This window comes from Scyliorhinus canicula, chromosome 18 (assembly GCF_902713615.1).
Source record: "Scyliorhinus canicula chromosome 18, sScyCan1.1, whole genome shotgun sequence".
Taxonomy (NCBI): Eukaryota; Metazoa; Chordata; class Chondrichthyes; order Carcharhiniformes; family Scyliorhinidae; genus Scyliorhinus; species Scyliorhinus canicula.
In genome coordinates this window covers 68,038,740-68,051,601 of record NC_052163.1, presented here as the reverse complement: position 1 = coordinate 68,051,601, position 12,862 = coordinate 68,038,740, and the positions used below count along the sequence as shown (strand labels likewise).

Sequence of the window (12,862 nt, the reverse complement as noted above, 5' to 3'; positions counted from 1 at the left end):
CCCTCTGATCATTTTGTATGCCTCTATTAAGTCACCTCTTAACCTTCTTCTCTCTAACGAAAACAACCTCAAGTCCATCAGCCTTTCCTCATAAGATTTTCCCTCCATACCAGGCAACATCCTGGTAAATCTCCTCTGCACCCGTTCCAAAGCTTCCACGTCCTTCCTATAATGAGGCGACCAGAACTGTACGCAATACTCCAAATGCGGCCGTACTAGAGTTTTGTACAACTGCAACATGACCTCATGGCTCCGGAACTCAATCCCTCTACCAATAAAGGCCAACACACCATAGGCCTTCTTCACAACCCTATCAACCTGGGTGGCAACTTTCAGGGATCTATGTACATGGACACCGAGATCCCTCTGCTCATCCACACTACCAAGAATTTTACCATTAGCCAAATATTCCGCATTTCTGTTATTCTTTCCAAAGTGAATCACCTCACACTTCTCCACATTAAACTCCATTTGCCACCTCTCAGCCCAGCTCTGCAGCTTATCTATGTCCCTCTGTAACCTGCAACATCCTTCCGCACTGTCTACAACTCCACCGACTTTAGTGTCGTCTGCAAATTTACTCACCCATCCTTCTGCGCCCTCCTCTAGGTCATTTATAAAACTAACAAACAGCAACGGCCCCAGAACAGATCCTTGTGGTACGCCACTCGTAACTGAACTCCATTCTGAACATTTCCCATCAACTACCACTCTCTGTCTTCTTTCAACTAGCCAATTTCTGATCCACATCTCTAAATCACCCTCAATCCCCAGCCTCCGTATTTTCTGCAATAGCCGACCGTGGGGAACCTTATCAAACGCTTTACTGAAATCCATATACACCACATCAACTGCTCTACCCTCGTCTACCTGTTCAGTCACCTTCTCAAAGAACTCGATAAGGTTTGTGAGGCATGACCTACCCTTCACAAAACCATGCTGACTGTCCCTAATCATATTATTCCTCTCTAGATGATTATAAATCGTATCTTTTATAATCCTCTCCAAGACTTTACCCACCACAGACGTTAGGCTCACCGGCCTATAGTTACCGGGGTTATCTCTACTCCCCTTCTTGAACAAAGGGACCACATTTGCTATCCTCCAGTCCTCTGGCACTATTCCTGTAGCCAATGATGACCTAAAAATCAAAGCCAAAGGCTCAGCAATCTCTTCCCTGGCTTCCCTTAGAATCCTAGGATAAATCCCATCCGGCCCCGGGGACTTATCTATTTTCATCTTGTCCAGAATTGCCAACACTTGCGGATGATAGGGACTAACATGAGTATTCAGAGGGAGATGTCAGAGTCACAGCTTGGAGGAGATCCAGAGGTTATAGACGCAGGAGATGGTGCTGGCAATGAGCGGCACCATGGCCAACACTGCCACGGTGGCGACTATAGTGGACATCGGCACTATGAGTGAAGGTGTCCAAGGCGTCGCACAGTCGGTGACGGCCATGGCTGAGGGTCTCGGCAGAATGTCCGATTCGCTGGAGGATGTCACCCAGCACCAGGCCGACCTTGGTTAGGTTCTGCAGGACATGTCGCACTCTCAGATGGGCATGGCCGCGGAGCGCGGAGCTTGTTCCAGTCGAGTGTGCCAGGAAGAAGGCGTCGCACACACTGCCTAGGTATCTGGCACAGACGTCTTTGATGTGCGTCTCATCATCACACACCAGTAACTCGTTCACCGAGCAGAACCCCTTTCAGTTTGTGAGGACCACCCCCTGATGCCCGGTGGCCGTGGGAGGACATACATCCCATCAATCACCCCCTGAACCTGGGGCATCCTGCCGATGGCCACAAACCCTGCTGCCCGGTCATCCTGGTGGGCTTGGTCCACATTGAAGCTGATATATTGTGCCAAGTAGGCATGCATGGCCTCTTTGATGGCACAGATGCACTTCCATGATGTCACAGATGTACCTGTGGACCGAGGTCAGCGAGATCCCAGACAAGTGCCCACTCGGCGAAGAAGTGGGTGCACCCATCCAGCGGATGTCGCTCTACGCGACCACAAGCCACGGTGGGCAGTCAGTAGGGTGCACAGCAAGATGGCTACATTGCAGGCCGTGGAATGACTTCCGTGCCTGGACACCCTGGTCTTGGGGGTCACCCTGACACCACTGGTCAGCCCCGCTACTCCCCAGTCCTGCAGACGATCCCCCACCAGCCAGCCATGCCAGCAGCAGAACTGGCAACCTCTATCCGATAATATCCAGTTACCATCCACCCCATCCGATAATATCCAGTTACCGTCCCTCCTCCCCCGTCTATCTGATAATATCCAGTTACCACCCCCCCTCTATCCGATAATATCCAGTTACCATCCCCCCCATCTGATAATATCCAATTACCATCCCCCCTCTATCTGATAATATCCAGTCACCATCCCCCCCACTCTATCTGATAATATCCAGTTACCATCCCCCCACTCTATCTGATAATATCCAGTTACCATCCCCCCACTCTATCTGATAATATCCAGTTACCATCCCCCCCTCTATCTGATATCCAGTCACCATCCCCCCTCTATCTGATAATATCCAGTTACCACCCCCTCTATCTGATAATATCCAGTTACCATCCCCCACTCTATCTGATATCCAGTCACCATCCTCCCTCTATCTGATAATATCCAGTTACCACCCCCTCTATCTGATAATATCCAGTTACCACCCCCTCCTCTATCTGATATCCAGTTACCATCCCCCACTCTATCTGATAATATCCAGTTACCACCCCCCCCCCCACCTGATAATATCCAGTTACCATCCCCTCCTCTATCTGATATCCAGTCACCATCCCCCCCTATCTGATAATATCCAGTTACCACCCCCCCCCCCTACCTGATAATATCCAGTCACCATCCCCTACTCTACCTGATAATTACCAGTCACCATCCCCCCTCTATCCGATAATATCCAGTTACAGGTTTGATTCAAACACGAGCTTTCGGAGTGCAGCTCCTTCCTCAGGTGAATGGCGAGGTATGTTCCAGAAACATTTATATAGACAAAGTCAGAGATGCTGGACAATGCTTGGAATGCAGGCATTTGCAGGTAATCAAATCATTACAGATCCAGGGAGAGGGATAATCACAGGTTAAAGAGGTGTAAATTGTCTCAAGCCCGAACAGTTGGTAGGATTTTGCAAGTCCAGGCCTGATGGTGGGGGGTGGATGCAAATTTGGTCCCCATGGCTGTTCCATGCATCTGGGTGAACAGCCTCAGTCCTCAACACCGACAACTGCCAATCTCCAGACGCAATTCTGCAACTCATCCGCTTCATTCTAGATCACAACGTCTTCACCTTCGACAACAAATTCTTCACCCAGATGCATGGAACAGCCATGGGGACCAAATTTGCACCTCAATATGCCAACATCTTCATGCACAAGTTTGAACAAGACTTCCTCACCACACAGGACCTGCAACCGATGTTATACATCAGATACATCGATGACATTTTTTTTCCTTTGGACCCACAGCGAAGAATCACTGAAACGACTACATGATGAGATCAATAAATTCCATCCCACCATCAGACTCACCATGGACTATTCGCCAAATTCTGTTGCATTCTTGGACACACTCATCTCCATCAAGAATGGTCACCTTAGCACTTCGCTTTACCGCAAGCCTACAGACAACCTCACGATGCTCCACTTCTCCAGCTTTCACCCGAAACACATTAAAGAAGCCATCCCCTATGGACAAGCCCTCCGTATACACAGGATCTGCTCAGACGAGGAGGAGCGTAACAGACACCTACAGATGCTGAAAGATGCTCTTGTACGAACGGGATATGGCGCTCGACTCATCGATCGACAGTTCCAACGCGCCACAGCAAAAAACCGCACCGACCTCCTCAGAAGACACACACGGGACACCACTGACAGAGTACCCTTCGTTGTCCAGTAGTTCCCCAAAGCGGAGAAACTACAACATCTTCTTCGCAGCCTTCAACACATCATCAATGAAGATGAACATCTTGCCAAGGTCATCCCCACACCCCCACTACTGGCCTTCAAACAACCGCGCAACCTCAAACAAACCATTGTTTGCAGCAAACTACCCAGCCTTCAGAACAGCGACCACAACACCACACAACCCTGCTACGGCAATCTCGCAAGACATGCCAGATCATCGACTCGGATACCACCATTACACGTGGTAACACCACCCACCAGGTACGCGGCACATAATCGTGCGACTTGACCAATGTAGTCTACCTCTTACGCTGCAGGAAAGGATGTCCCGAAGCGTGGTACATTGGCGAGACCATGCAGACACTGCAACAACGAATGAGCAGGCATCGTGCAACAATCACCAGGCAGGAATGTCCCCTTCCAGTCGGGGAACACTTCAGCAGTCAAGGGCATTCAGCCTCTGATCTCCGTGTAAGCGTTCTTCAAGGCGGTCTTCAGGACACGCGACAATGCAGAATTGCCGAGCAAAAACTTATAGCTAAGTTCCGCACGCATGAGTGCGGCCTCAACAGGGATCTTGGATTCATGTCGCATTACATCCACCCCCCACCATCAGGCCTGGACTTGCAAAATCCGACCAACTGTTCGGGCTTGAGACAATTCACACCTCTTTAACCTGTGATTATCCCTCTCCCTGGATCTGTAATGATTTGATTACCTGCAAATGCTCGCATTCCAAGCATTGTCCAGCATCTCTGACTTTGTCTATATAAATGTTTCTGGAACGTACCTCGCCATTCACCTGAGGAAGGAGCAGTGCTCCGAAACCTCATGTTTGAATCAAACCTGTTGGACTTTAACCTGGTGTTGTAAGACTTCTTACGATAATATCCTGTTACCAGCCCCCCCTACCTGATAATATCCAGTTACCACCCCCCCCACCCCATCTGATAATATCCAGTCACCATCCCCCCTCTATCTGATAATATCCAATTATCATCCCCCCATCTGATAATATCCTGTTACCATCACCCCCACTTTATCTGATAATATCCAGTTACCATCCCACTCTATCTGATAATATCCAGTTACCATCCCCCCATCTGATAATATCCAGTTACCATCCCCCATCTATCTAATAATATCCAGTCACCATCCCCCCTCTAGCTGATAATATCCAGTTACCATCCCCATCTATCTAATAATATCCAGTTACCTTCCCCCATCCGATAATATCCAGTTACCATCCCCCTATCCGATAATATCCAGTTACCATCCCCATCTATCCGATAATATCTAGTTACCATCCCCCCTCTATCCGATAATATCCAGTTACCTTCCCCTCTCTATCCGATAATATCCAGTTACCATCCCCCCTATCTGATAATATCCAGTTACCAACCCCCCACTCTATCTGATAATATCCAGTTACCATCCCCCCTCTATCTGATATCCAGTCACCATCCCCCCCCCCCCCATCTGATAATATCCAGTTACCATCAGCACCACTTTATCTGATAATATCCAGTTACCACCCCCACCCTCTATCTGATAATATCCAGTCACCATCCCCCCCCTATCTGATAATATCCAGTTACCATCCCCCATCTGATAATATCCAGTTACCATCCCCCTATCTGATAATATCCAGTTACCATCTCCCTATCTGATAATATCCAGTTACCATCCCCCCCCATCTATCTGATAATATCCAGTCACCATCCCCCCTCTATCTGATAATATCCAGTTACCATCCCCCTATCTGATAATATCCATTTACCATCCCCCTATCTGATAATATCCAGTTACCATCCCCTATCTGATAATATCCAGTTACCATCCCCCTATCTGATAATATCCATTTACCATCCCCCTATCTGATAATATCCAGTTACCATCCCCCTATCTGATAATATCCAGTTACCATCCCCCCTATCTGATAATATCCAGTTACCATCCCCCCATCTGATAATATCCAGTTACCATCCCCCTATCTGATAATATCCAGTTACCATCCCCCCTATCTGATAATATCCATTTACCATCCCCCCCTATCTGATAATATCCAGTTACCATCCCCCCTATCTGATAATATCTAGTTACCATCCCCCCCATCTATCTGATAATATCCAGTCACCGTCCCCCCTCTATCTGATAATATCCAGTCACTGTCCCCCCCTCTATCTGATAATATCCAGTCACCGTCCCCCCCTCTATCTGATAATATCCAGTTACCATCCCCCCTATCTGATAATATCCAGTTACCATCCCCCTATCTGATAATATCCAGTTACCATCCCCCTATCTGATAATATCCAGTTACCATCCCCCTATCTGATAATATCCAGTTACCATCCCCCTATCTGATAATATCCAGTTACCATCTCCCTATCTGATAATATCCAGTTACCATCCCCCCCATCTATCTGATAATATCCAGTCACCGTCCCCCCCATCTATCTGATAATATCCAGTTACCACCCCCCCCTCTATCTGATAATATCCAGTCACCGTCCCCCCCTCTATCTGATAATATCCAGTCACCGTCCCCCCTCTATCTGATAATATCCAGTCACCATCCCCCCTCTATCTGATAATATCCAGTTACCGTCCCCCCCTCTATCTGATAATATCCAGTCACCGTCCCCCCTCTATCTGATAATATCCAGTTACCATCCCCCCTCTATCTGATAATACCAGTTACCATCCCCCCCCCTCTATCTGATAATATCCAGTTACCATCCCCCCTCTATCTGATAATATCCAGTTACCATCCCCCCCTCTATCTGATAATATCCAAATACCATCGCCCCTCTATTGATAATATCCAGTTACCACCCCCCCCTCTATCTGATAATATCCAGTTACCATCCCCCTCTATCTGATAATAGCCAGTTTCCACCCCCCCCCTATCTGATAATATCCAGTTACCATCCCCCCTCTATCTGATAATATCCAGTTACGACCCCCCCCTCTGTCCAATAATATCCAGTTACCAGCCCCCACTCTATCTGATAATATCCAGTTACCATCCCCCCACTCTATCTGATAATATCCAGTCACCACCCCCCTCTATCCGATAATATCCAGTTACCATCCCCCCCCTCTATCCGATAATATCCAGTTACCATCCCACACTCTATCCTGATAATATCCAGTCACCACCCCCCTCTATCCGATAATATCCAGTTACCATCCCCCCCTCTATCTGATAATATCCAGTTACCATCCCCCCCTCAATCTGATAATATCCAGTTACCATCCCCCCTCTATCTGATAATATCCAGTTACCATCCCCCCCTCTATCTGATAATATCCAGTTACCACCCCTCTATCTGATAATATCGAGTTACCATCCCCCCTCTATCCGATAATATCCTGTTACCATCCCCCCTATCTGATAATATCCAGTTACCATCCCCCCTCTATCTGATAATATCCAGTTACCATCCCCCACTCTATCTGATAATATCCAGTTACCATCCCCCCTCTATCTGATAATATCCAGTTACCATCCCCCCCTCGCTATCTGATAATATCCAGTTACCATACCCCCCTCTATCTGATAATATCCAGTTACCATCCCCACTCTATCTGATAATATCCAGTTACCATCCCCCACTCTATCTGATAATATCCAGTTACCATACCCCCTCTATCTGATAATATCCAGTTACCATCCCCCCTATCCGATAATATCGAGTCACCACCCCCCCCTCTATCTGATAATATCCAGTTACCATCCCCCTCTATCTGATGATAGCCAGTTTCCACCCCCCCCCACTCTATCCGATAATATCCAGTTACCATCCCCCCTCTATCTGATAATATCCAGTTACCACCCCCCCCCCTCTATCCATTAATATCCAGTTACCAGCCCCCCCACTATATCCGATAATATCCAGTTACCATCCCCCACTCTATCTGATAATATCCAGTTACCATTTCCCCCTCTCTATCTGATAATATCCAGTTACCATCCCCCCACTCTATCTGATAATATCCAGTTACCATCCCCCCCTCTATTGATAATATCCAGTTACCACCCCCCCTCTATCCATTAATATCCAGTTACCAGCCCCCCCACTATATCCGATAATATCCAGTTACCATCCCCCACTCTATCTGATAATATCCAGTTACCATACCCCCCTCTATCTGATAATATCCAGTTACCATCCCCCATCTGATAATATCCAGTTAACATCACCCCCACGCTATCTGACAATAGTTACCATCCCCTCCTACCTGATGATAGCCAGTTACCATCCCCCCTCTATCTGATAATATCCAGTTACCATCCCCCCTCTATCTGATAATATCCAGTCACCAGCTCCCCATCTGATAATATCCAGTTACCACCCCCCCCCTCTATCTGATAATATCCAGTTACCATCCCCCCACTCTATCTGATAATATCCAGTTACCATCCCCCCCTCTATCTGATAATATCCAGTTACCATCCCCCCCACTCTATCTGATAATATCCAGTTACCATCCCCCCCACTCTATCTGATAATATCCAGTTACCATCCCCCCCTCTATCTGATAATATCCAGTTACCACCCCCCCCCTCTATCTGATAATATCCAGTTACCATCCCCCCCACTCTATCTGATAATATCCAGTTACCATCCCCCCCACTCTATCTGATAATATCCAGTTACCATCCCCCCCTCTATCTGATAATATCCAGTTACCATCCCCCCCTCTATCTGATAATATCCAGTTACCATCCCCCCCACTCTATCTGATAATAGCCAGTTACCACCCCCACCACTCTATCTGATAATAGCCAGTTACCACCCCCACCACTCTATCTGATAATATCCAGTTACCATCCCCCCCTCTATCTGATAATATCCAGTTACCATCCCCCCCACTCTATCTGATAATAGCCAGTTACCACCCCCACCACTCTATCCGATAATAGCCAGTTACCACCCCCACCACTCTATCTGATAATATCCAGTTACCATCCCCCCAGCTGATAATATCCAGTTACCATCACCCCCACCCTATCTGACAATAAATAGTTACCATCCCTCCTATCTGATGATAGCCAGTTACCATCCCCCCTCTATCTGATAATAACCAGTTATCATCCCCCACTCTCTATCTGATAATATCCAGTTACCATCCCCCCCCTCTATCTGATGATAGCCAGTTACCAGCCCCCCCTATCAGATAATATCCAGTTACCACCCCCCACTCTATCTGATAATATCCAGTTACCATCACCCCCACCCTATCTGACAATAAATAGTTACCATCCCTCCTATCTGATGATAGCCAGTTACCATCCCCCCTCTATCTGATAATAACCAGTTATCATCCCCCACTCTCTATCTGATAATATCCAGTTACCATCCCCCCCTCTATCTGATGATAGCCAGTTACCAGCCCCCCTATCAGATAATATCCAGTTACCACCCCCCCACTCTATCTGATAATATCCAGTTACCATCCCCCCCTCTATCTGATAATATCCAGTTACCATCCCCACCCTCTGATAATATCCAGTTACCATCACTCCACCCTATCCGATAATATCCAGTGACCATCCCCCCCTCTATCTGATAATATCCAGTTACCATCACTCCACCCTATCCGATAATATCCAGTTACCATCCCCCCCTCTATCTGATAATATCCAGTTACCATCACTCCACCCTATCCGATAATATCCAGTTACCATCCCCCTCTCTATCTGATAATATCCAGTTACCATCACTCCACCCTATCCGATAATATCCAGTTACCATCCCCCCCTCTATCTGATAATATCCAGTTACCATCACTCCACCCTATCCGATAATATCCAGTTACCATCCCCCCCTCTACCTGATAATAGCCAGTTACCATCACTCCACCTTATCTGATATTAGCTAGTTGCCATCCCCCCACTCTATGTGATATTACCTCGCCAGCATCACCCCACTCTCTCCGGGCAGCACGGTAGCACAGTGGGTAGCACTGTGGTTTCACAGCACCAGTGTCCGAGCTACGATTCGCGGCTGGATTACTGTCTGTGCGAGTCTGCACGTTCTCCCGTGTCTGCGTGGGTTTCCTCCGGGTGCTCCCGTTTCCTCCCACTAGTCCCGAAAGATGTGAATTACGAAGGTAAATTGGACATTCTGAATTCTCTCTCTGTGTACCTAAACAGGCGGCGGAATGTGTCGACATAGGGCTTTTCACAGTAATTTCATTGCAATGTATGACTATTTGTGACAATAAAGATTATTATTGTTATTTTTTGAGACCCACTTATTTCATCCAACCTGCTACATTGCTAGCCATGTTCATGTAGACCCACAATTCCAAATGTTCATACCTGTCTCTGCACCCTGTCATATTGCACAAACTGTTGCAGTAGACTGCGATGGATCCAAAACACTGGCTTTTGTTTGCTCAGTGTGGTTTCCCTCTGTGAACAGAAATATGAAGAATAAATCCTCCTCCCATTAAGCACTTGAGTAAATTGCAGAGCCAGATCAACCCACCCGTCTACTATGTTCAGCTCATTAATAGGGACCGAAACCCCGAGGAATGTTCGAGTTATCTGAGGATGAAATTCCCCTTCTGGGAGTATGCTTCTGTAAGCTTTAGCCTGGTGCCTCCTTCTACTCACTAATACAGTGTTTATATGTGGCATGGTTTGTACCACTTGTACCTCTTCATGGATAACTCTCAGCTGTAGGTGACACTTCCCTCGATCAGGGTAGGTCTCTGTACGAGGTTCCAGAGGATACCATTCATCTTCAGGAGTGTAGGACAGGTCCTGCAAAATATATAGTGAAACATGAGAGAGCATAGAACAAAGCAAAGACAACTCTACACATCAACTCTACACATTAAGGGGCAGCATGGTAGCATAGTGGTTAGCATCAATGCTTCACAGCTCCAGGGTCCCAGGTTCGGTTCCCGGCTGGGTCACTGTCTGTGCGGAGTCTGCACGTCCTCCCCGTGTGTGCGTGGGTTTCCTCCGGGTGCTCCGGTTTCCTCCCACAGTCCAAAGATGTGCGGGTTAAGTGGATTGGCCATGCTAAATTGCCCGTAGTGTCCTAAAAAGTAAGGTTAAGGGGGAGTTGTTGGGTTACGGGTATAGGGTGGATACGTGAGTTTGAGTAGGGTGATCATTGCTCGGCACAACATCGAGGGCCGAAGGGCCTGTTCTGTGCTGTTCTAAATTCTAAAATCCACAACTTTCACACACTATGTAAAGCCTACTGACCTCCTGTCAAAACTCAACCACACTCTACCCCACTCCAGAGACTTGAGCCTATAATTTGGGCTGACCTCCAGTGCAGAACTGAGGGAGTGCTGCACACTGACATGCTGACTTTCAGATGTGACCTTAACATTGAGGCCTGGACTGTCTATCAGGTGCATGTGGGAGATTCCATGGTATGACTGGAAGAGTAAAGGAGTTCTGTGTTCTTACTGGGTCGTTCAACCCTCAACCAACAACATCAAAGAACAGATTAGCTGGCTACTATCGCCTCGCTGGCAGAACAAGAAACCTTAATATGTTTCAAGAAGAAACTGGACAGGTTAACATAGAACATAGAACATAGAACAGTACAGCACAGAACAGGCCCTTCGGCCCTCGATGTTGTGCCGAGCAATGATCACCCTACTCAAACCCACGTATCCACCCTATACCCGTAACCCAATAACCCCCCCCTTAACCTTACTTTTTAGGACACTACGGGCAATTTAGCATGGCCAATCCACCTAACCCGCACATCTTTGGACTGTGGGAGGAAACCGGAGCACCCGGAGGAAACCCACGCACACACGGGGAGGACGGCAGACTCCGCACAGACAGTGACCCAGCCGGGAATCGAACCTGGGACCCTGGAGCTGTGAAGCATTTATGCTAACCACCATGCTACCGTGCTGCCCTTAAATAAGGTTCTTATTAATAAATGGGATTCAGTGTCATTAGTAACACAGATACTGTGGTCTAGGGATTAGATTGTCTGAAACTGTTAATATCAAAGAAATTTCCCATTGAAAGTCATTTTTATTTCAGTACTTCATTGGATGTAAAGTTGTCCGGTAGTTGCAAAAAATGCGATATAAAGATTCTATATGTACCGGTTCATTGAATCACTGGGTTAAAAGGCTGCATTCTGTATACAGATCAGAAGGTTCCTGTATTTCATCACCAGGCTGCGTTACTTTAACCTACTGGACCTAGTGCCTCTTGCAGCAGGATAACTGCTCCTGGTCGGGTCTGGTTCAGCATGTGGTGGAGGCCATCACCTTCCAGTTTCAGCTTCCTGATCTAAAGCACATCAGTCTGAATGTTTGATGATGGCTGAGTTATGAAGCCCTTCCAGGTCACATGGTCTGCCAACAATTACTGTCTAGGTCACAGGTAAATAATGATAACTTGAGTGAAATTCTGAGTGATTCCTGAATCTCTCAATCTGAATCCCAGAGGGAATCAGTGCCTTCAGGAGAGGGACAATCTGGAGAAGGATGCTTCACCAATACATGGGACAGGAAGCCATTGTAGTTGAAATGGACAGGGTCAATTACTCCCTCTGGTCTTGCTCTTTGGGGCTCATTACACCATCTTTCCCTCAGGGGATGAAGCATCCAGCCAAATTAAGTGGGAGTCACATATCTGGGGCTGGTTAGATGGGCAGAAGAGTAGCAAATGAAATTTAACCAGGGAATATACTATGAATGGAACCCTTGGAAGTACAGAGGATAAAAGGGATGTGCATGTTCAGAGATCTCTGAAGTCGACAGGGCAGGTAAATGAGGTGGTTAAGACGGCATAAGAGATTCTTGCCTTTCTTGACCAAGGCATTGAATATAAGCGCAGGGAGGTTATGATGGAGTTGTACAAAATGCTGGTTACGCCCCAGCTGGAGTACTATGAGTCATTCTGGTCACCACACTATGAAAATGA

At 47.2% G+C, this 12,862-nt stretch overlaps 1 protein-coding gene across 4 annotated transcripts in view; it reads right to left on the bottom strand.

The window, feature by feature from the left end:
- Positions 1-12,862, bottom strand: part of unc13d (unc-13 homolog D (C. elegans)) — a 495,771-nt gene that overhangs the window by 370,945 nt on the left and 111,964 nt on the right. For all 4 annotated transcript variants that reach the window (XM_038777597.1, XM_038777599.1, XM_038777598.1 and 1 more), the window contains 2 exons: positions 10,607-10,714; positions 10,268-10,360 (listed from right to left, as the gene is read on the bottom strand). In XM_038777597.1, coding sequence (XP_038633525.1) covers positions 10,268-10,360; positions 10,607-10,714 — 201 coding nt within the window. The remainder of the gene's footprint in view (positions 1-10,267; positions 10,361-10,606; positions 10,715-12,862) is intronic.